This window comes from Colius striatus, chromosome 1 (assembly GCF_028858725.1).
Source record: "Colius striatus isolate bColStr4 chromosome 1, bColStr4.1.hap1, whole genome shotgun sequence".
Taxonomy (NCBI): domain Eukaryota; kingdom Metazoa; phylum Chordata; class Aves; order Coliiformes; family Coliidae; genus Colius; species Colius striatus.
In genome coordinates, this window is record NC_084759.1 from 68812718 (window position 1) to 68835864 (window position 23147).

The 23147-nt window shown below is 42.9% G+C and overlaps 1 protein-coding gene across 2 annotated transcripts in view; it reads right to left on the reverse strand.

The window, feature by feature from the left end:
- CYFIP1 (cytoplasmic FMR1 interacting protein 1) overlaps positions 1-20073 on the reverse strand; it is an 83088-nt gene extending 63015 nt beyond the window's left edge. Inside the window, exons 1-3 of one of the 2 annotated variants that reach the window (XM_061998206.1) lie at positions 19898-20073; positions 1048-1171; positions 801-890 (exon numbers count right to left, since the gene is read on the reverse strand). In XM_061998206.1, coding sequence (XP_061854190.1) covers positions 801-890; positions 1048-1164 — 207 coding nt within the window. In that variant the 5' untranslated portion in view covers positions 1165-1171; positions 19898-20073. The remainder of the gene's footprint in view (positions 1-800; positions 891-1047; positions 1172-19897) is intronic. The other variant, XM_061998199.1, reaches the window with a different exon arrangement.
- Positions 20074-23147: the final 3074 nt, after the last annotated feature.

Below are 23147 nucleotides of genomic sequence, written 5' to 3' on the forward strand. Positions count from 1 at the left end.
GGCAGAGGAAAGGAGTTTCCTTCTAAATTTGGGTACCAAGGTGAAATGGTCAAGGATGAAGAGTCAGTATATGCAGAGCAATATCCTTTTTTGCATATCAAAAGAGAGAATCTACAACACCCAAACAATCAAAACAGGTTAAGCAGTTGCCAGATGTTAAGAGCAGACTGGTGTAAATTTAAATGATTTTTAGTTGCATCAGATGCCTAACTTGCCCATTCCACTGTTTGTGAATTGGCTTCTAGAATCATAAAATATATTACTACTCATTTTCCAAAAGTGCCATGAAACGACAGCATGCTCAGCACAGTCCAGCATTTGCAGTCTGCAAGTTCTTTTGTATCCCAAAATAGCAACACCATCAGCATAGATGGACATAACTACTAATACGAAATCTTATATTGTGGAACCATTAAAAGCCACTAAATACCTTACACAAAAGCATGCCAACAAGCTACTAACGTTAACACTCCATAGTGAATAAGTAAACAAAACCTCTTCAACACCACTAAAACTGACAAGAGAAGTAGTGAAAATTTGGGAGGACAGAAGGTAATTTTTCACTCAAGTTACAGTAGCTACAACCAACTCACCTCAGAATACTGTAAAAATACACAATGAAAGCAAGAAACTTTTGACCAATGTTGGTTGATCAAGATGAAAGACCATTTTACCAAGAAGTCATCATGAAGCGCATGTATGAAGAAAGAAAGGCCACATGCTTTTTCATCACACTGCCTCCCGGAAGGGTGGTAGGTTAACAGGTTAACACAAAGGCACATATCTGACCATCTACTTACCATGCTAGAATGGACTGTAGCTTGCTCAATGTATCTTGCAATGCCAGTGACAAATGCATTTCTGTCTTCAAAATTGGTGTTGAAGTTTGGCTGCATACAAAGAAAGCAAAATGCAGAATTTAATCCTCAGTAGGGAAAAGAATATTTATATGTATTGCAAATATAAATACACTATGGTTGTTTGGGGTTTTTTTAAGGCACATATTTCTTAACAGCAATGAGAAAAACTCCTACAATGACAACATACCTGGTAAAGCAGAGATGATGGCGGGGGTTCAATACATGGTTGCTGATCTGGCAATGGTAATTCTTCCAAGAGATCCACATTGGACAAGGCATCTTCCAGTGTGACTTGAGCAGTCATTTTGCACCTGATTAAAAATACATACACATGTATAGATTTGTATACACACATACATGTTGTTATATACTTGGAAAACAAATGAGTAATATGAAGAGCTGGGAACTACTTATGTTGTGGGAAACATGCAGTTTCCCTTTAACCTTAACAGAAGGGAAACAGTCAAACTGAAACCCAGCTTGCTTTAGTGCTCATGTTTAAAAAGACTAACATCTTCCTCCTTACTCTTATAAGTTGAGAAACGTTTCTCTTCCTCCACAGCTTCACACCAAAAATACACCAAAAATGAGGAAAAGATGACTTCTAATGCTCAAGTTTGAGCTGATGTGTCTTCAAACCCTTATGCACAGAGATTACTACCAGTTCATCTTAAGGAGACCTAGCTGCTAAAAGGTGCCAGGAGTCTCCAATGTTTCTTGCCCTAGGACATTCAGATCCGCTTTGAGTAGTTAGTGACAGAGAGGCCCAAAACCTCTCAGAGTCATGGCAATCTCCCCACATCCCCCACCACTGCCCTTGCATGGGGAACAAAGAGGAGCAACAAAAAACTTTAGGAAAAAAGTGTGGGGTGGAACAACCCAGTCATCTACTTTTTTTATCGTAATCTACTCGTCCTCCTCAGTAGATTAAAAAATTCTTCATTTTTAAAGTAACTCATTTAATGGAACATAATGTCTAATTAAGCTGTTTCTTTTTTTTTTTTTTTTTTTTTTCTCTATAGGGCTTTGCAAGTTTTTTTCTACCACTAACCACAGTAAAAACCACGTGGCTGTGTGCTGCCCTCAGCTCTAACCAGGAGGGCAGGAACACCAAGTGCCTGTACTGCAGATGAGTAGGGCCCTGCTTGGCACATGCTATGCCCTTGGAGCAGTGCCATCCCTATACACAGATCCCACCACAGCTTTGCCAAAATCTCACCTCTAGTGAGTTGGGATGGGCTGGCCATCTTACCACTCACTGTGCTTTTAGTGGCCTGCCAGCAAAACCTCCTCGCTTTCTCTTACCTAATTATGGTTTCCCGGGGAAAGTCCCACGGAAACAGCAGTTTTGCATCCAAGGAAGGGCTCAGTTGACAACAGAACAAAACTAAACCCAAAGAAAAGGGAAACAGCCCAAAGTGATTACCTGTCTACCTTCAAAGACCAACTGGCCTAAGCCATTGCTGCAAAGCAAACATACCACGTACAGTGAGCTCACCAACAACTTCAAGCAGCTACCATCAAAAAAGTCCAAGGGCCTTTTGCTTCTTGAAACCCCAGTCCAAACCTGCTTCAAATCTGAGCATATGATGTTTTGTTAAAGTAAATAAACAAATGCCCATATTGTGAAATTTGTGATCCCTGCCAAAAAAATGAGGAAGGACTGGGACAGGAGTGCTGGCTGGCAGACACGCACTGGAACATTTGCCCAACACCTGTCTACACCCAGCTCAAGCTCTGACACAAGAACAATAGTTATTCTTAAATTACAAACTGGCAAAACCCACGGCCTTCTCCCTTCAATAAATAAACAAATGTCAAAATAAGTCCACGTGTGGGCAGAAGTCCTGTAAGGAGGTCAAAGTCTCAGCAGCTTTACACTAGAGGGAACAGAAGAGAGTTGCCATGTCAGAGCATTTCAAATAAATAGTATTTTAATTTTTGGTCTGAGTACCTCTAGGTCAAGCTTCAGCTAAAAAGAAAACAACACAATACTTTATGTAAGTTAGTTTAACTGGGAGCCTCCTTCCAATTTGCAACTTTTCCACCTCTTAGCTTCTCTGTCAAAGCAGAAACACCACGCTGTGCGGCTGCTCAGAGGGACTGATGGGCCTGTAACTCTCCCCAACTCTACACCGCAGGACAGGCAAATGGCCACAAAGCACCAGCTCCAAGAAAGCACAACAGGGGCATGCTACAAAAAAACATAATGAAAAATGGCTGCCTGTTCTACACCAAAAATTACTGCACCTATCCATGTGAAAGTGAGCTGTTATTAAGCACCAGGAAATTATCTACACTCTTTCCAATCCACACATCTTCCTTTTCCTCGTAAAAATCCATGACTCATGTCCCTGCTGCTGGAGAGAGCCAGGCATTCACAAAAACTATGCTACTGATGTGTTTCCTCACCACTGCAAGCAAATGTCCTGAAGATAATCCTGTACATGCTCTTTCAGAAAGCATACTTGCATGCTTTTACCCTCAATATTTACAATTACATAGGAGTAACTCTCCAGCAATAGCTTTCTACATTCAGACTAGCAGACATGAGATTGTCTGTGGATTTTTTGTAGTACTTGGAAAATAATTTAACAGGAGAAATCAAATTATAAGCAAAGGCAACATCCCATGGCGTTTATGCTGCAATCTATTTAATAGCAGCAGCCTTGGAACACCCCTCCCCGCAATTACCAGGCCACAGGCACAAGCTAAGGAACAAAAGCTTCCTGTTGCCCTCAGAGTTGTGAAAAGGAATACAGGAAGATGCATTTTTTTCATGCCCTTCAGCATAATTTCCCAAACACAGGCCAGCATTTTTTGGACCAGGAAAATATAAGCAGTTGGGCACAAACTGTTACAAATGCCTTCTTGTTTTAAGGTCACCCACTGACAGCTCCACTTTGTAATTTTGCCAAAGATATCCACATGCCTAGTGTGTTGTCGCCCAAATTCGATGCTCCTATTCTACAGCTTCTTTGGTACCTAGCAAGACATGAAAAAGGAAGCATCCCCTTACTGTCCACCTTTCACACATTTTCAAACGTCACAAGGACATGATTCATGCTTCCCCTCTGCCGCTTGAGAAGCGAGCAGCAGAGGTTTGACAACAGTAGCAGAGGAGTGACAGCCAGAGCTCAGCTATGCTCATGCCATATTAGCCAGGAGAAAACAACCCACAGCTGGGTGAAACCACCACACAGTTTTTGCCACACCCTTGCCTGGGACCAGGATAGAAAAGATTTCCTTGAAGCTTGAGGTTTGAGGGGTTTCTCCCTTTCTTTTCTGGTGTTGCTGTTGATAAAACCAGCTCCAAAAAACAAGGGCTGGCCAAGCCAGATTTTTTTTCCCCCCTAAGTCTCAGAAAAAGTAATATAAGAAAAAGTAATATAAGAAAACTAAAATTCCCAAGACACAAAATTAGATAGTTTCACTTCCTTAAGAATCATTCACTATGAGTTCTTACAGGTGAAATTACTGGGCAGAAGAGCTAATACTTTAATGGACTCCTTTTTGGAAGAGAAGTTCAGAAACTTCAAAGGCCTACTCAAAAGTCTGATTAGGAATATACCTAAATGAGAACAGATTAAAATGCTGTAGTCATACTAATAATTATAGTTACACTACCTATTTTACTCAAGTTGTGAGAATTACTTTCTTACTATATTTCTATAATGTTGTGTCTTCAGCTTTGTACCTACCTGAGGTTTTCCAGGATGGATTTTCTCAGGCAGACATGTAAGAACTGCTTCTGAAATAATGCTCTTTTTGTTATCTTTGTATCATGAGCCATCATTACAGAACACTCAAAATGTACTCCAAGAACATGTTTTTCTGGGTGTACACAACTTAATTAAAAATCATTCATTATCTGACATGATCCTCCATGAGAGAGGATCACATATGCCAGCAAGCTGCTTTGCTAAATTTTGGTGTTTGATGAGCAGGTCTGTCTTTCTAAGCAGAAGACAGCACCGTCTGTGTCGATTCTCAGCTCCTTCTTCTGTATTCCAAAGCAAGAAAGTCCCTGTTCTCTGGCAGACAAGCTTTATCCTTACAGTGCCAAGTCCTACCGTGTCTGAGGATCAGCGATATCCATCACAGGCTTTTTTAAGGAAACTCTGGGTATGGGAGTGCAAGGCCACTAATTAGCTTAAATTAAGATATACTTTGTCTTTGTTTCTGAAAGAGATGAACACCAGGTGTGCTTGAGCTGCTTAGATTTTGTGCTGTGAAGAAGCTCACCGACCTGCCTCTGTCACATTTTGTCCACAAGAAAAAACAAACCAAACAACAGGCACCAGACTTTGAAGCTCCTTTAGCATTGGTTACATTTGGGTTTAACTGCAGAGCTGGATTACTACTGAAACATATTCAGACAAAAGATTTGCCAACCGTTAAACGGCCTAACTCTGTACCATGTTCTCAGCCATGTAGCTACGTGGTAAGCAGCACTCTGCTCACAACATTGCTGTGGTATTTAGAGGAGACGACTGCCAATCCTAGCAAAGACACCGTTTCCTCATCATCATCCTTACAGAATAATGTTGAAATATTTGCAAAATATCTGTATTCTTAATTCAATATTCCACAGTCTTAATTCTAAGCATATCAGAAAACACTGATGCGTCTCTCAGCCTTGCTCTTTTAGGCCTCCTGAGACTTCACACTATTTGGGAAATAACAATATGAACATGAGCAAATTATGGAGAAACATCTGTTGGAGGAAAAAAATTGGAAAAGTGACCAGAAGAAACAATACAAAAAAACAGAAGGTAGGAACTGAGAAAGCAGAAAGTAGAGAAAGGAGTGTTACTTTCAGAATAACTGAGAGAAAGAACAGCTCTCAAGCTCAAAGGTAAGAAAGGTCCCCCAAAATTCTAATGAATTAAGAGTTATAAAAAACTTCTTAATAGTTTTAAAAATTTCTTCCAGTAACTGAGTGAAGCAGGTCAGATTATTTACCAAAGAGAAGATCAAAAGACAACTCAACAAATCAGTCTATAAATAGCTAAAACAGGAAAATGGTTCTTGGTGATAGGAGATCATTTATATATGTTCAGCAACAGCACACACAACGTAACTGATGTAGCTAGCAACCAAATAAATATGGGGAAAACAAATGAACTCACATAACTGTAGGCTTCTTGAGACCTTGTTATACATACAGAAATTATCATGCAGTTCCTCTTTAGCCTCTGCCACAATCACATGGCCGAGACTTCCCCAGAAATGTCCACTAATGGCCTTAAGAATCTATCTATATGAGCTTTAAAAAGACATTGATTCCCAGCATTAAAAGTTCAGTTTCAAATAACTGGATTTTGTGATACTTACTTACAAATGAAAATTAAAGCCCTTCACTACAAGAATTGTCAGATGCAATTCTGTTAGACAAGATCAAGAGATGATGGGAATGTTACCATGTTATCACAAAGCATGTTAAATAAAGCAAAAATCAAAAGGTATATTGAGTTATCCTGAAAATACATAGGAAAAGTATAGGAAGTAACTCCATGGAGAGGTACGAGTACATATGCTGTTAAATTACTTGCAAACTGGCATTAGTCTCTGGACTAAGACTGTCCAATGCCTATTCCCACAGGAAACAAGTAGTAAAATTCGGTCCTTTGGGAAAAAATAGAGTATCAAGCTACAGCAAAAGCAACTTTTTTTTCAGAAGACGGTGATTTAGAGTATTACAAAGCAAGAAGAGGCATTCACTTTACGGCAATTGTTTCCTTTTTGATAAAACAAAACCATGTTAGACTTCCCTCAAATAAAGAAAAAATAATGAAAACTTAAGACCCTTAGCTGACAGGCATTTTTTCCTTTGTATCACTCAAAGATTTGACACCCTGGGAACACCTGAGCACCTCACCTTGAAATCTTTAAGGATTTACCCTCACACAACTGTCAGGGCAGTAAGCCCTGGACACAGTGACAGTTTTGAGGTAGTTTTTGCAGTCAGCTCCGTACAGCACAGCTTTTGCCATTCTACTGCATGCCAGAAAGATCAGGTGACAGACACAACCTGGTCTATTCTCATCTTGTGCATCCTGAAAGGTAAACTTCCATGGAAAATGAAAGCTTAGCTGATGCCATAGAGCGGGAAAGACAATGTCACGGAGAGGGAATTGTTCCACAGAAGCAATATCACATATGGAGGTGCAGCAGCCAACTTCACTGCCCAGAGCACTTGAGCTGATATGGTGAGCAAAGGGTCACATGTCCATAGACAGCGATTTCATTTTAGCATGAACTCCTTATTCAAACAAGAAAAAAACACGAAAGAGGTAATGACATAAATGATCTGCACTTTCATGTCTTTGTTCAGCTTGGTTCAGTTGGGTCCTCGAGCTGGCCTGGCATGAAGTGCTGTACCAAGCTAGAAGTAGCAGATGAAAAACTGATAGATGAAATAACCATCCTCCACTTGTCCGTCCCACTTTTTGGCTGGACTCTGAAAATGAGTGCTGCAAAATGAAGCATGTCCCACCTGCTTTTGAACAAACTGCCAACTGCCTAGGCTGTCCCCACAACAGAGACAGAAGAGAAAACCTTTCCTAGGGTCCTGATCCTCTTCAGAGCAGCTCACTCACTGATTTATCTTTTGACAGACCTCCTCCCTCTCTGCCTTAAACACACACACCAGCATCTCTAGCAGAATCTGGCCAGTCAGGTGGGAAGAGCTAAATGGGCAAACAGCTGAGCCATGCTGAATCTCAGGGTGAGAAGAGTCAGAAAGCAGCAGCACTGGCTAACCTCCATTTGGAATTAACAGAAAGCAGCAGGGCACACAGGGAAACACAAGAATGTGAGTGTCAGAACAAAGCATAAAGGAAAGTCACCATTCAGATGGGGAAAAAAAAGTGTCAAGCACTGAAATGATCATAAACTCTTCATTTTTACAAATCATGTAAGTTAGACTACGACTCATTTACTTCACCCATTCTTGGACACCAGTGTCCTAAATAAAAATACATCATAGAATTTTTTAGGTTAGAAAAGACTTTTAAGATCATCGAGTCTAACCATTAACCCATTACTGCCATGTTCACCACTAAACCATGTCCCTAAGCCTCACATCTTTTAAATAACTTCAGGGATAGGTACTCCACCACCTCCTTGGGCAGCCTGTGCCAGTGTCTAACAACCCTTTCAGTGGAAAAGTTCTTCCTAATCTCCAATTTAAACTGCCCCTGGCACAACCAGAGGCCATTTCCTCTTGTCCTATCACTCCTTACTTGAGAGAAGAGACTGACTCCCACCTCACTACAGCATCCTTTCAGGTAGCTGTAGAGAGTGATCATGTCTCCTCTCAGCCTCCTCCAGGTTAAATTACACTTTAAGTCATTTAACCATGAGCTCCAAGAAAACCTGAAGTTTAAAAGCAGCATGAATCCATTCCAGATACAGATAGTTACACCTGGAACAGTTCAGGAAAAACATTTCCTATGGCCAGCATAACGGCAGGGCAAGTTCCCACCACGGGAAAGGAGAGGTTGGGGCCCCAGGCAGAAAAGGCTGGATCAGCAGTTCTGGGCTGCAGCTGGCAACCAGGCACCTCACATTGGACTCTGAGCTGGGATCAGCAAAGTCTGACTCACTAGAGCACAGTTTCTCTGTCTCTCTCCACTGCAGGAGAAAGAGACTTACCACAGTGAGTTCAGCAATATGCCAGTGCAATTGCACAAGTAGGGCAAGAACAGACGCTGCAGTACACCCCACCTCCTGCTGCAAAGAACAGGACACAGTTGCACCCAGTAAAACGTAAGGTTTTGAAACTAGCATTCATCTAACACCAATAAAACACATGTAAATATTGGTATTGAGAACGCAGCCCAAGAAAGCAGATGTGTTTTGGGACATTCAGGAAATTCTTTCTCATAAAACCCTGCTCTACGCAATGCAAAAAGAGCTCAAACACTGAACTTTGTTAACAGAAAATATTATTTCATATCCAAAACAATCGAGAAGGGTGATGACAAAGAGTGAGATAATTAAGGTGGAGCTTAAATAATGAAGAAAAATGCCAGATTACTGAAATTTATGAATATTGAGAGACTTTCCAGATGAAAATATTGCTTAATTTTACTGCAAACAGGTGCTGGGAAAGGATGCCCTGTGCCTTCTTGCAGTCCACTGGACACGTTTTTTCATTCTGCTTTTACATAGATGCATTTGATCTTCAAGTGCTTGGATATATTTTCCCAGGCTCAAAATAACACAAAGAGGAAGTCTGTCTGCACTTTAAACAGCACTTCCTTAGACATTGCCTCCCTTCGTAAGTCTTCAAAATCATTTTTGAATCTTAAAACCAGATCTCAAGCCTGGCAAAGACATACTGGAGCTTACAGTTGCCATGCAATCCACAAACTGAAACCTGTATCCACATGAGTTGTTTTTGTCTTTGTAGAACAAGCTTAAGTAAATAAATAAACAAAGCCTAGTCTGCTTTACAGAGCACAATGACATAATGAAAATCAGAAAAATTCTACGTACAGCAGTTAAAGACAGAGTAGAGAAGCATATCCTTCAAAAAGGAGGAACAGAGGCATTCTGCCATCCATGTACAGAAGGAGAGAAATGAGAGACAAACTGAAAAAGGTGAAGGGCCTGCTGAACTAGGGTCTCTGGGACCACCATCAGTAAACTCCACAGGAGCTAATGACACCATTCCCACAGGAATAGACTCGGTCTGCATGGCAACAGCAGTTCTATCTCTATTGCAATGCAACATTTTCAGGTTTTTTTCTGTTCCATTGTGTCATTCTTCTACGTTGCTGGCTTGTAGAAAATCAACTAAATCATTTTTCTGTGAAGAAAACTTGATTCAATACTCCATGTAACATTCCTACTCAGGTTAAACTGTGAGACTCTGACCACAAAAGGCTCTTGCAAAGGGAAGGGCTAATGAAAGGAATAGATTTTCTCTTCCCAGAACAGCCCAGCAATTACTATAATACTCGCTTTTCTTTCAAACCTCCAAGACTTCTCTAAAAAATTCCCTTTTAGTTCTATTTTAATTAAACTTCAAAAGTCTCAGCTCTTCAACTGCGTATCTATCAATTCAGACTGAGCAGAAAACATTTTAACAGACTGATAACTGAAGCGCTTCAAAGAACAGCAATGCGGCGGATCTTCTCCATTTAAATGCTCTTTTTCTGTGCTCTAGACGGCACAAACTGCCTTTTTGCCAGGGGAATCAGCATAAGATGTTCCTTTTGGGACTGAAGCTCCTCTTAGTTCCTAAGCAACAGATTTGCATAAGCTGAAGGAGCAAAGAAAAATGCTTTTCACATCATTTCCTGGCCTGCTTGATTAAAGTAAAAGACAGAAGAAAGCAAACAGCAGCTGACAGTCCTTTGTGCAACAGATCTGACATACTGTTAAGCTTTGAAAAATACATCTGCGATTAGAATCAAAAAAGGCTCAAGAGGTGCAGAAGAGAAAACAAAAATTCTGGCACTGAATTACCCCATCCCAGCATGGCCCAGAAAAATGGTCACATCATGGAAACAATTAATTTCCTATTAGACTCCTATGAGGCAGGGTGGCTGGAGAAGGGGGAGAGGGGAGAAGGAAGCAAGTTTTCAAGAGCAGACATAGATTTGGAGGAAAATGTAAGGCTAAACTGCAGAAAATGCTTTTTTCTGTTTCTTTATTATTATTCTTTTCAGAAAAATCTGAACTTCGCAAATGAAAAGGTCTTTGTGTCCAGTCACGTGTGAATTTTTCACACAACCTTCTTCATGAAAACAGCCTACATTGCTACCTGTCCAGCTTCTGTCTCCTGCAAAGAAACATCATGACAAGCAATACCTATGCCATGACTGTGCAAACAAGGTTCAAATGCTCAGTGACACAGTCTCATCACCTTGAAAACTCCATCATGTGAAGTTACAGATACTTCAGTAAAGCAACGGCAGCACCGCTAATGCAACCTTAAAGCCACACTGTCATGAATCAGTGTTGTTCCTCTCTCTCTCCCGTAAGATAATCAAGGTCAGGAGGGTACTGCTGCTAATGATGCGGTCACACAGCTGAAACGGCATGCTGACACACTGACCAAGCAGCACTCTGGTGACAATAAGTCATGCTTGTCAAATATCTATAGGTGTTCCCTTCCAACATCCTGGATGAGTTCAAGCACATTTATAGCACCAGGAAGGTCTCACACTCTACTATCATCACAACATGTTATGAACAGGACCTCTGAGGCTCTTTACACAAAGCCTACACCAAGACTGGTGAGCCACAATAGGACAGAATCAGCTTTCCTGATGCCTGCCACCAAGTGCAAGTCGCTTAGATACTGTCTTTAAAAGCACCAGTAAGAAAACTTTCCCACAGTTGTGGAACATAATGTAATCCTATCACTCCTACATCACAGCATAAGACTGGAGTCACAATATTCTTGCTATCAAATTAGCACAAGAGTGGGTTTATCTTTTCCTGCTGTGCTAGCAGCTGTTGTGCTTTGAGCCCTGCCAGAAACAAAGCACCACATAGCAGCTCCTCACAAATTCCTCCAGCATGGGTCTCCTGCAGCAGCACAACTCCAGGCACATTCTGCTCCAACTCTGCCTCCCCACAGAATCACAGCCCTTCCAGGCACAGCCATCCCCTCTGCTGTGGGGCCCTCCACGAGCTGCCTGGCAGATCTCAGCTCAGCCATTACCCTCCATGGGTGTCAGGAGGACACCTGCTGCCACCACAGGATCTGGGGAGGTTTATGCTCCAGCACACCTCCTTCTCTCTTCCCTCACTGACCTTGGGGTCTTCATGGTCACTTCTCTCCATTCCACTCCACCACCACCTCCTCCTCCTACTGCAGCTTTTCATTTCTTAAATAGTGATCACAGAGGCACTCGATTGACTGGGCCCTATCCAGAAGTGGATCTCACTTGAAGCTGGGAAAGCTTCAAGGAGCTTGTTATAGGGTTATAAGGGCCACCACTGCAGCCCCTCCCCTGCTACCAAAATGCCCCTCCACACAAACTCAACAAAGCAGCCAGCAGTAGCACATGAATGAGCACATACTGATTATACAGCAGCAGCATCTGCAGTGTTGATGGAGCAAGTGATGATGGAGCAAGTGATCACCAGGTATTTCAATAGGCAGCTTGGCCAATACTATGCATCTGCAGCACGATTTCACATCTTGAAGCTCTGGAAGAGAGGTACAGCTTCCTGATGATAAAATGTAGGGTCTGATGAAGGAATTCCCCAAGCAGGAATCTCAAGGGCAGTATGATGCAGATGATCAGGAAATTGATTCTGGCTCACTCATTTTATTTGAGAATATGTTACTATGATATGGGAGAAGCCTAACCCTGTAAAGCTTGCTTCTAAGGCACTCCATGCATGTGAAATAGGAGGGAGGGCAACCCCCTCTGCAATGGCACTCGTGCTACAAGAATTCACAGAGGGGTTTTCCTTGGTTTGTTTTATTTGTGTAACTAAGCCTAAAGCCCAGGATATAAGTCAGAAATATAACATTTTAAAAGCCTTGCTGTTGGTGGGACTAGATGGCTGAGTGGAGGCTGTGTTCATTTACCAACTAATTCTAATGGAGCTCAGTCCTAAGTGAACGTGGAAAAAAAATATTCAACCTAAACTTACGTACATATTTAAAATCCTGCAATATTTAGCATCTCTTCAGGCTGGAATGATGTTAACGACTTAATTGTTGTCTCAGTCTAGGTTAGGTGCAACATGATGTGTTTTGCTATGCTTATCTGCCTCCTCCCTCTAACGTTCCATGATAGTACATCTTTGAGTTGTACCAACTGCAACCTACATTTTGCTCACTCTTCAACTTCCAGTTCTTTCTTCCTACTGCTTCTCGACTAACTGGCCCTTCTTCTCTTTTTCACGTCCTTTTTCTTACACACAGCTCGCTCCTACCCTCCCCTGTTGTTTAATCTTCTTGTTTTGCTGCTTTGGTTATTTTGCTGTGCCACTGCTGCTACCTCCTGCAGCTGTCCTCAATGTGCATCTCTTCCATACCTCTGTTGCTGATTCTTTGGGCAAGACTCAAGGACAAAAGCCAAGCATGGAAACGCAGTGCTTATAGCACGTTCAGCAGTTGTGAAAAGCTCTGTCCTTTCTTGGCAAAGACAAGATTTCCAGTGTAAGGATTCCACAAAGAGGGAAGAAGAAAGCAACTGGAGCAATAATTCCCCTAGAAAGAAGGCACGTGCTCATGAAATCAGCCTGGCATTGCTCAGACACAGCACCTCTAAATCCCTCAGAAAGACTACCCTCACGGATTGCTCATGCTCACGCATTTCAATGTGGGTTTGGTTGGTTGCCCTTAGTACTTTGTGTGGAGGGACCACTCTTCATTTAATCAAAAAGGGCAAATCTGTGTGCATGTGCTGACAGGAGCTGTGGATGGTGGGCTGAGCTCTATTCTGTCATGTTATAGGTGAGGGAAACAACCCACAAAGACTGAAAGACAGGAGAGTCTGGAGTCAATCCAAGCAACAACACAACCCCTCGGCCTTAGACAATCTGTTTATTTATGCATGTGAGTTCTTGGAACCGTACTTTCGCTTCACAGAAACTGAGAAGAAAACAGTTTTTTCAGAGGAGAGGAGGACAGCACGCTCTTCCTTTGCCCAGTTCCAGAGATGGCTGCCCTAGGGTCAGCCTTACTGCCCTCCTGGTAGCAGCCCTTGCCTGTGGGGAGGGCTATCAGCCAAGGCACCAAGGGGGGCAGCCTCCCTTCCCACCACCTAGGTCTTTCTCAGCACCTCCACACTATGTGTCCAGCTCTGTCTCACAGCATATGCTTCCCACCCCAGTGACACCACAGGCATAAATTATATCCAATACAAACCTCCGGCTCAAACTCAGGCTTTTGCACTTGCCTTAAAATGAAGTATAAAAAGTGAACAAAGGCTTCAATAAAAATGACTCTTTAAACAGAGGCTGTATGCTGTCACTCCTACTCCTTCCCCCTACTTGTATTTAGCAAATCAACCATTCTACCCTCTCCATGAAAACAAAATTACACTGCTTTGTCTGAAAAATAAGTTGGAAAAGGTTTTAGGCAAATTTGTCCTACTCATGCTTAGAACTAGCTTTTTCTTTAAAATCCAAGACTGTACAAGAATAATGTACAATTTGAAGAAATTGTAGATTTTTTTTTTTACAAAAATAGGCTTCAGAAGCTGTTAAAGAAAATGTACCAGTATGTGCATTTCAGGGAGGAGGGGAAGAATCAGACAAAAAGCAAGTTGCAACTCAGTATTTCTTTCTAAAAATTAAGGAAATACTACAAGATAGGGTGGAGGAGAAAAGGGAAATAAGCAAATGGCTTTGCTTTTTGTTTCTTAAGCTTTCTTTTTCCTCTAAAAGATCTCATCATCTGTAACATTTTATACTTCCATTTTTATGCAATACATGAAAACACACAGTGTCATCAAAACATGAAAATTCATCAAAAGCTTTACTTCTGGTATCACCTGAGAAACATTCACATCTATCTTGAGAAATGTGTCGTGACAGTTTACCTGAATTTTACATTCAGAATGTATAATTCAGTGTACTCTCCTTATTGATTTAATACATGTCAGTGAATTCACTTAAAATAATCAGGGCTACACTGAAAGAAGATGATAAATCAAGTTTAGGTCCATAGCATTTTTATTTCTTGACAATAGTGTCCATGTTCCTATCAGAAGTAAAGTATTTTAAAGTTACACACAGCACTACCATATTCTGATCTAAACCCTGGAAACAAATTTCCTGCATGCCTTTAGTGCATAAAGCAATCATCTCCAAAAGCTCCAATGACATATCTGTCAATCTTTCAGACTCATATCCAGTGAGTGAGTTTAAAAATCTGAGTCTTTGTTTCTAAAACCAAGGGCACCACTTGATTTTTTTGTATTTTATTTCACATTCTATTAATTCAGAAGATAACCTGGACTCATCTCTGCTAATCATCTGTAAAGGGTGTTATCTAGCAAGCCTAAGTCTACAGGCTGCCTGAAGTCTTAAGATGCCTTTTGATGGTGGGAGGGGAAAGGAAATTTTTTCTCCAAATGAGTAATTCTTGGCTTTAAAAAGTTGCTTGGTCATTCTACTGCCACCTGAACAGCATTCCTGAAAAGCAGACCTGCAGAAACCAGCTCTGTGAAAGGCTGTCTGAGAGACACCTTATTAAACTGAGAAAATCTCCCAACTTCTGGTCCAAGCATGGAGAAATCAGGCAATTCCACTCCACATATAAGTGCTTGGTAAAATCAGGGAAAGGAGGGCACCACAGGTTGCTGCCCTGGCATTTACCTCTAACAGAAGCAGAAACAAAAGCATCAGTTACTCATGTGTTACCTAATTACTTGAAATAAGGAAAGCTTTATTAAAGTTAGCAGATAGAACCTCCTGTCTTGCAGAAAACATGGACCTTAAGCTGTGTCTGTGCCAGGGCACCTTTTCCAGCAACACTCAAGTGGAAGACCACCATGTCTCCCTTGACTTCTCTCTAGTTATAGAAAACATTTTAACAGGGATCTCATCTGATGACCTAGAGGGTTGCAAATCTACAAACTCGCAGACTGCAGCTGGGTAAGACCCACACAGGGAACACCCGGAAAGCAGCTAATTTACCTATGAAGGGATTTCTATCCCAAGAGTCCTTGAGCTCAGAGCCCCACCAGGCCATGACACTGATGCCTCACTGGAGTTCCTGCCAGCTGGAGGTCTGGAAGAAATAAACAGCTACAGAGGATATGATGGAGGCAAATGAGCAGCAGGACACAAGTGCTGCTCCTAGCTATCACTAGGAGCAGAGACCACCACCTCCCAGGCCTGGAGAACTAGGATCCCTCTCCAGCATTCCCAGCCAGGGCTGCTCTCAACTCTGCTGCTCACAGCCTTTAATCACCTCTCCCACAATGATCTTTCTCCAGAAAGGCCACACAGCTATAATTTCACTTACTGTTCTGCCAGTGGTCAGTCTGAGGGAAGGCTGGTTTCTACCGAGGTGGTAAATGCCTGGCAATTATTTGTGCCATAGTCACTTTTATCATGACCCTATTTTTTACAGTTACAAGTCCAAGATTGACACTTTTCCCCAAAAACGCCGAACCATTGGAAGATGGGATTTTCTTCACAGCACACATATATTTATAGAAACAATAGAGATAGAGAACAATCAGTGTATAATGACACAGAAAATCTTTTAAGTTCTATGAAAAAAAAAAAAAATCGGCTTTTTTTTTGTCAGTATGTTTACAAGAGATAGGGAGCCACCCAAAAGTTGAGTCATAGCACGTTTGGTGCCAAGAGATAGATTATCTAATATTTTGCACCCTTTGCCTTTCTGGAGCAAGCCTCATCAATGCATCATATGATAATTTTACCACTACAAATGTGGATTTTTGGAATTATACTTAAACCAAGCAAATCAGTGCACTCTGTTATCAGTGTTACACAGCAAAGAGTATTCCTGAGCCATTGCAAATATCAGCTTCTAAAGGAAAGTGTACAGTAAAAAAGAAATCTAAACTAATACCTGTAGCTTAAAATATAAAGTACACTTAACTAAGTTCTCAGTAACTTTTTGCATGCATACAATCATATTTCACCCTGTTGAAATGCCCCTCTTTTATGTTCCTGTGTCAGATCTGCACACATGAACAAAAAAGGACAAATAGAGGTGACCTTCCATTCTTGTGTATTTGAATAACAATGTATCCAAAAACTAACAAAATGCCCTGCAAAAAATAAGGTCTGTCAGAGGCCACTTGTAACAAGGTATATGTTTCCAAATATTAATAGTTTCTAAATCTGTTATATATTTACCCCTCCCTCTCCGCATGATCTAACCGAACACATGTCCAAATGGAAGCTCAGGACTGTTCAAATGAATCACATTCCCAAAGCGAGGGGTAGATCCACCCAAAACACTTCAGTGGCCTTTCACACTCCTGCAGTGTGCCAACTCCTGCAGCATCCCTAGGTAAACAGCACTTAAACTGGTTCAAGAGTAATTGCTTACTAACCTGGGGCTTGCCATAGTAGCTACAGCTATTTAAAAACACATAAACAATAAAAACTGAGAAACTTGCCCTGTCACTGTTCCTAGAGAAGTGAAGCCAATTATAACACTGACTTCTGATTCAGTACCATGCAACTCGCCACCCGACACTGAAGTTTAGTTTACTCAGTACAGCAAAGGAACCACATGAAGGACTTGCCCTGAGAACACAGAACAAAGACTGTGAAATGAAACCGCCTTGATGCACACATAAATATGTGTGGAAACTGTGCTAAAATTAATTTTCTCTTATACAGCACTGCAAGCAATTCTGGTAGCTTTGGGGACAAAGGATCAAATAAAGCTGAACCCAAGAAAAGGAGCTTTGCTGGGATCTTTTTGTTCCAACTTTGCAGTTCAAATCCAACTGCCCCAAAGCTTCAACCTCAGCCTAAATCTCTTGGAAAACATTGAGAAACAAACAAAAAGGAAAAATCAGATAATTCTGAGAATTACACACTCACATGCTTGTGAAATCTACCCTTGGGAATGAGCCACCTTCCAAGACACCTACCTTTCTTGCAGAATGAATAAACAAAGCACCAATCAAAACTTAAGGAGTAGCTCAGACAAACTTTTAACATAAAATAGGTAGCTTGAACTGATACTTGTTAGTTGTTTAATTACACTTTTAAATCTGGGTAATGGGTCAAGAGATTTTGTGGGCTCAAGTCGATTTCCATCTAAGGCAACAAAAGAAACAAGAACTCTATTAATGAATGCTTTGGATATCACAGGTACATCACTAAAGGACTATCAGCTTTTGGATATCACAGGTACATCACTAAAGGACTATCAGCTTTTTTAAAGTCACACATTCAGAAGTTAAAAACTGGAAAGCCTGGATTGTTTGTGGAACATTTTTATAATAACTTACTTAGCTCCATTTAGGTTTAAAAACTGATATCTATTAAGTGAGAAGCCTTAAGTTAACACCGCTGAACACATTTCAAACACCATTCCACTCTCCCTGCCATTACACTCAACAGGAATTTGACCAAACTCAAGGTCTGTAAAGAAAACACACAAAGTCTTATTCATATCTTCATCAGAGCAGTTGGAGAGGTGTGTTATTTGTCTAAGGTTCTGAGAGATTTATTCTCAAAATAAATAAATTAGTTGTATCGATCTGAAAATCACTAAGTACCATAGAGATAGTTCATTAATCACACCATCCTTTATGAAAAAAAACCAACCCAAACCAAACCCACAAACTTTGAAAAATATCTAAGGTGCTGCAGAGAAGGGCTACTGTATATTTCTTAGAGGACAAGCTCAGCAAGTTTTGACAATACGGGAAGTAAGCCTTCCTGCTGTACCCCAGCGCTGTACAGGCTGCTTCTGAATTCCTCCTCCTTCCTGGCTGCCTGCAGCTGCCAGACTTCACAAACCAGTTGTCTGAGAATGCTAAGGAGCCTTTTACATTAGATTAGGATGAACTCTATGTTTACAAGTGCAAAACAAACAAACAAAAAGTTTCTAAAAGGTAAAAGTAGGACTTCAAGCCAAGAACAGGAATGCTTGACTATGGATTAGCAATGCGTTTTCCAGCATATTGTATCAGAGATACTTGGTCTGAGAATAAACCACTTAGTATAACTGCAATTAACACAAACCTACCCAGAGATCACAGAACTGCATCACAATATTATTAGAAGTTCCACTTTGAAAAACATGCTACCCAGCAATGCTGCATATGTATGCATTCAGTAAGTTTATTATAATGAAGTTATGGTGAATAAGTAACTGGAATGCAGCAAGGACTGGAGTCGCTCATTAGCCTAAGCTTTCCATTTCCCACAGTTTACAGCAAAGCTCGGTATGACGTTCTAATTAAGAAGAAATTCCTCCAGACAGCCAGCTTTCCTCCCCCTCAAATGCACACTCTCCAGCCACCACTTCAGGCAGACTGGCTACATCCCATAGAGACATCTTCCTTTTAACAGCCTCCCTGGCACAACCAACCATTTACATGTCTAAATGCTACTCAAACCTGTCATCAAAAGGCGTATGAATAAAACTCAAAGCACCAAAAGCCTAGAGAAAGGCAAATATGACTAGCAGAGTTCCTGATAAACTACAGGAGTAGATGGAGTGCATGTCTGTCTGCACCTCACTGCTCATCAGAGACAGGTAAGACACTGCCAGGGTACCAGACCATTCCTCTGGGGAGTTCCATGCTTACACTGCTGCTCTCACTACAACATAACTATTTTAACTCGATAAAACTCAGCTTCCTCAAAAGGAACTTACTCTGTGTCCTTAGACACTAAATCAACCGCTTTTGCCTGAAGAGAGAGATGAACTTTAGTACTCTTTGCTTTTACTTTTTCCCATCCAAGCTGCTCCCGGACAGCCTAAGAACCAAAACTCTGACTACTGTCACAAACACACGAGCTATGCCTGAGAGAGAACAACTCAGACCTCATACTCACAAAAAGCGACTAAAGCCGGCCTTTAAGACACCACCTCCCGCGGCTTCACCCGCTGGCGGGGCCCGCCTGAGAGAATGGCCACCCGCCTGCCTCTTGCCTGCGGCCCTCCAGCCCTGGCACTACCGAGAGGAGCCGCCGCTCGACCCTTCCTCCCGGCCCAGGCGGCTCCCGCAGCCCCAGGGCACGGCCCGGCCCCGCTCGCGGCAGCCCTCGCAGGGGCAACCGGCTCCTCCGAGGCCCCCGGGAGGCCCCGCGCTCCGGCCGAGGGACAGGCCCGGCCCCGCAGCTCAGCGGGCCGCAGCCTCCTGCGAGGGGGTCCTCCCAGGGAAACACCGAACAGACCACCGGTTGAGAGGGGAGACTTCATTAAGTCAAAAACGAGCGCACGGCGAGCCGCGGGCAGCAGCGAGGTGCGCGGACAGAGCGCGGAACCACCCGGTGCCCCAGAGAAAGCGTCTGTAACCGGGAGAGAGGGGCGAAGCACCGGCCGGACGGTCCCCACCCCACGGGCAGGCCGCTCCCGGGCCCGGGGAAGCGCTGCTCACCCGCTCGCTGCCGGCTCCCGGGAGCAGCGATACGCGGCGGTGGCGGCGGGAGGGGCCCGTCTCTCCGCCCGCTCGGGGGCTCGGCTCGGCACAGCACGGCCCGTCCGCCGCCGAGGGTCGCGTCGGGCCGGCGGCTCCGCTCCTGGGCCGCGCCTGGCGGGGAGTTTCCTGTCTGACTCACTTCAACCGGGAGCTGCGCAGGGAAACACCCTTCCTGCCGCTCCAGCTCCTCCTCCTCCCGCCTCATCCCAAACCTGCCGCCCCTTCCCCGCGGCCGCAGGCTCCGGCTCCGCCTCCTCCCCCTCCGGAGGAGCCGGGAGTCGTCCCGGGGTTGCTATAGGCGGCAGCCGGCTCTGTGCTTTTAACGAAAGCTACTCTTTCTGTGCGCTATGCACAGGGAAATCTGTACAGAAGAAGACAAATCTATCTCCAGGGCGACTGTGTCCCCGTCTTACTCGGATACGAACCAGAGAAAGTCCGATGTGGCGCCCGGCTGCCACTCATATCACCGTTGAGACCCAGCCCCCAGGGAAAACGCGTCCCAGGAACCCCGGGCGCGGCAAAAACAGGGCCTTTGGGGTTTTATCCACTTTCTCCTTTTGGCTGGATGGCGAGGGAAGAAGCCCAGCAGTAGCGACGGAGGACCTAACTTTAAAGCAGGAAAGGGGATCGCGTAGGAAACCCTTTTCAGTGTCCCGTAGAGGGTGCTCAGGCCTGTCTTTCGCATCCGAAAAGCCAGTGGTCACTGAAACAAAAAAACCCAAAAACCCAAGGTGGCCTGGTTTCCAGGGGCTGGGGGTAACCTCTCATTTTTTTTTTTCTCCTGTAACACACAACACATATGTATATAATTGAGTACTATGTATACGTATATAAACTTCACTTGTTTTTTCCATGTAGCTTTCTCATGTGCCAAGTTCTGTTTTTCTTTTATTTCTTCAAGATTCATCTCACGAACTTGATGCTGCACTACAAACCAAAACTGCTGGCTTCTTTTCACTAAAGTTCGTCAAGATTGTTCGTTCCATCCCCTATTTTACAGCAGATAGAATCCACAAACCTATTATATATGGGGGTTACAGGCAGCTGAAAGCATGGGAACTTCCAAACTTTTCTTCAAAGCCTCTTAGCTTGTATTTCACTGCTTTAAGTTGCATACAGCATTTTATTTATGCCTGAAAATCCTCTCTTATCATCAGACAAGGACACAGTAGTGCTGTAGCAAGCAGTTTTAGATCTCTCCTTGCAAGAGCTGTTGGTGGGACACTGTTATCAACGATTTCTGTACTGAGAACAGAATAATCAGTTCTTCCTTTATCTATTTACTATCCTTAAATAACCTTTTTGTAATAGCATCTTCAAGAAAGCCTTGGGAAAATAGGAATAAGTTACTAAACGTTCCATTTCTCATTATTTCAAGTACTCTCCAATCCAATTACTCCAGCCATTCCCTATCAAAAAGAACTTAACAGCTTGTGGAGAAGTTATGCATCATTGCAAGATGTTACTGCTACCGTTTCATCATAATACAGGTACCTCTTCACAGTCACATTTTTCTCAGTGCTCCAATATAGTCTTTTCAATTAAAGAGTTTCTTTGCTAGCAAGCGGCTGCTTATTGTTCTCCATATACATTCACAAGCATTTCGAGTGTACTTACCATATTAATAATTTCACCTGTCACAGCTCAGTCCAAACTGTAAAACACAACCACAGCTGGATGCTTCTGTTTCTAAAATGACAATTGATGCTGTCCAATGCAATCCATTCTGTGCCCTTTCCCACAACCCCTGCTTGGGGCAAAAAGCTTGCTGATGAATAACTCACCTTTGGAACGTGGGATGGGTTTCATTTCCTTGTCCTGGGTGTGTGCAAATTCGCAACAGCCTTGTCTTAACGCAGGCACTTGGCCTACATCAGCAGCAAGACCTCCGTTATCAAGCCTCGATGGAGCAGCAAGAACAGGGAGCTTGCTCCAAGCAAGGCCAAAAGCCCCTCGAGAGACCTAGATGGGTGACAGCTTGGTCCTAAGTGCTTCTGTGGGAGACTGCTGCTGCAGCTCCTGTACTTGTCAAGAGCCAGTACTTGTCACCTAGAGCCAGCAGCGGCTGCTCTGCACAAAAGCAAAGCACTGCCAATCAGCACCATGCTGTCCCAGCAAGAACAGCTTGTCTGTCCTAAGGACTGCTTGGTGATCTGGGCTTTGCCAGGCTCCCTCTAAAGGAAATTATCAAAGAATCATAGAATGGTAGGGGTTGGAAGGGACCTTTAGAGATCATCTAGTCCAACCCCCATGCAGAAGCAGGGTCACCTAGATCAGGTTGGATAGGAACATGTCCACATGGGTCTTGAAGACCTCCAAGGAAGGAGACTCCACAGCCCCTCTGGGCAGCCTGTGCCAGGGCTCCCTCACCTGAACAGTGAAATAGTTTTTTCTTATATTTAAGTGGAACTTTTTGTGTTCCAGCTTCATCCCATTACCCCTTGTCATATCTGGTTTCCATCCACATTCCAACACTCAAGTCCACAGCTTCCCATAAGGTCAGATACAATAATACTGATGATAACTGAACATGACATGCAGCTAGTCAAGATTTGTGCTGCTTTCCTATTACTAGGTATTGGAATTAGATGCCAATCGCATTTTACCACCTGAATGTCCTCACATAACATGTGGCACACTCACCAGAGCCATTTTAAAGAGTCCATGCCACAGCATTCCAGCTGCCTGATTTTATCCTGCAATGCCCCCTACAACTCCCTGCTCTTTCCACTTCTGTGCAATGTACTGCAGTGGCAGCACTTGATTAAAGGTATTTCGTGGGTCTCCAGAACCTGCTTCTCCCTCTGCTGTATCCATCCTTCATTACTCTTGTCTCACTGAACATGGGCCTTCTGGCCCTAGCTGAAGATACATAAAGTCCTGATCAAGACATTAAGTGATCTTATGTCCACTGGAAATTAGGTGTGCTTTTTGAGCCCAGTGGCCAAATTTAGGATGTCAGACGGCTCCTTCTTGGGTGGTGTTTGTTTCAACTTGATTATTTAACCCATACCTGTCAATGATTTTTGGTGAGATCTACAACACTAATGTATCCTGCTGCTGGCAACGTACCCCAAGCCTATGTCAGCTGAATGACAGATAATAGGGTAGTAACAAGCTTAATGCAATCACCTGAATACTAGATAGAGGCTTGGTTCAAGGCACTATGCTAGTCGCAGACAAACACAAGTTAACTTCTTGAGTTCCA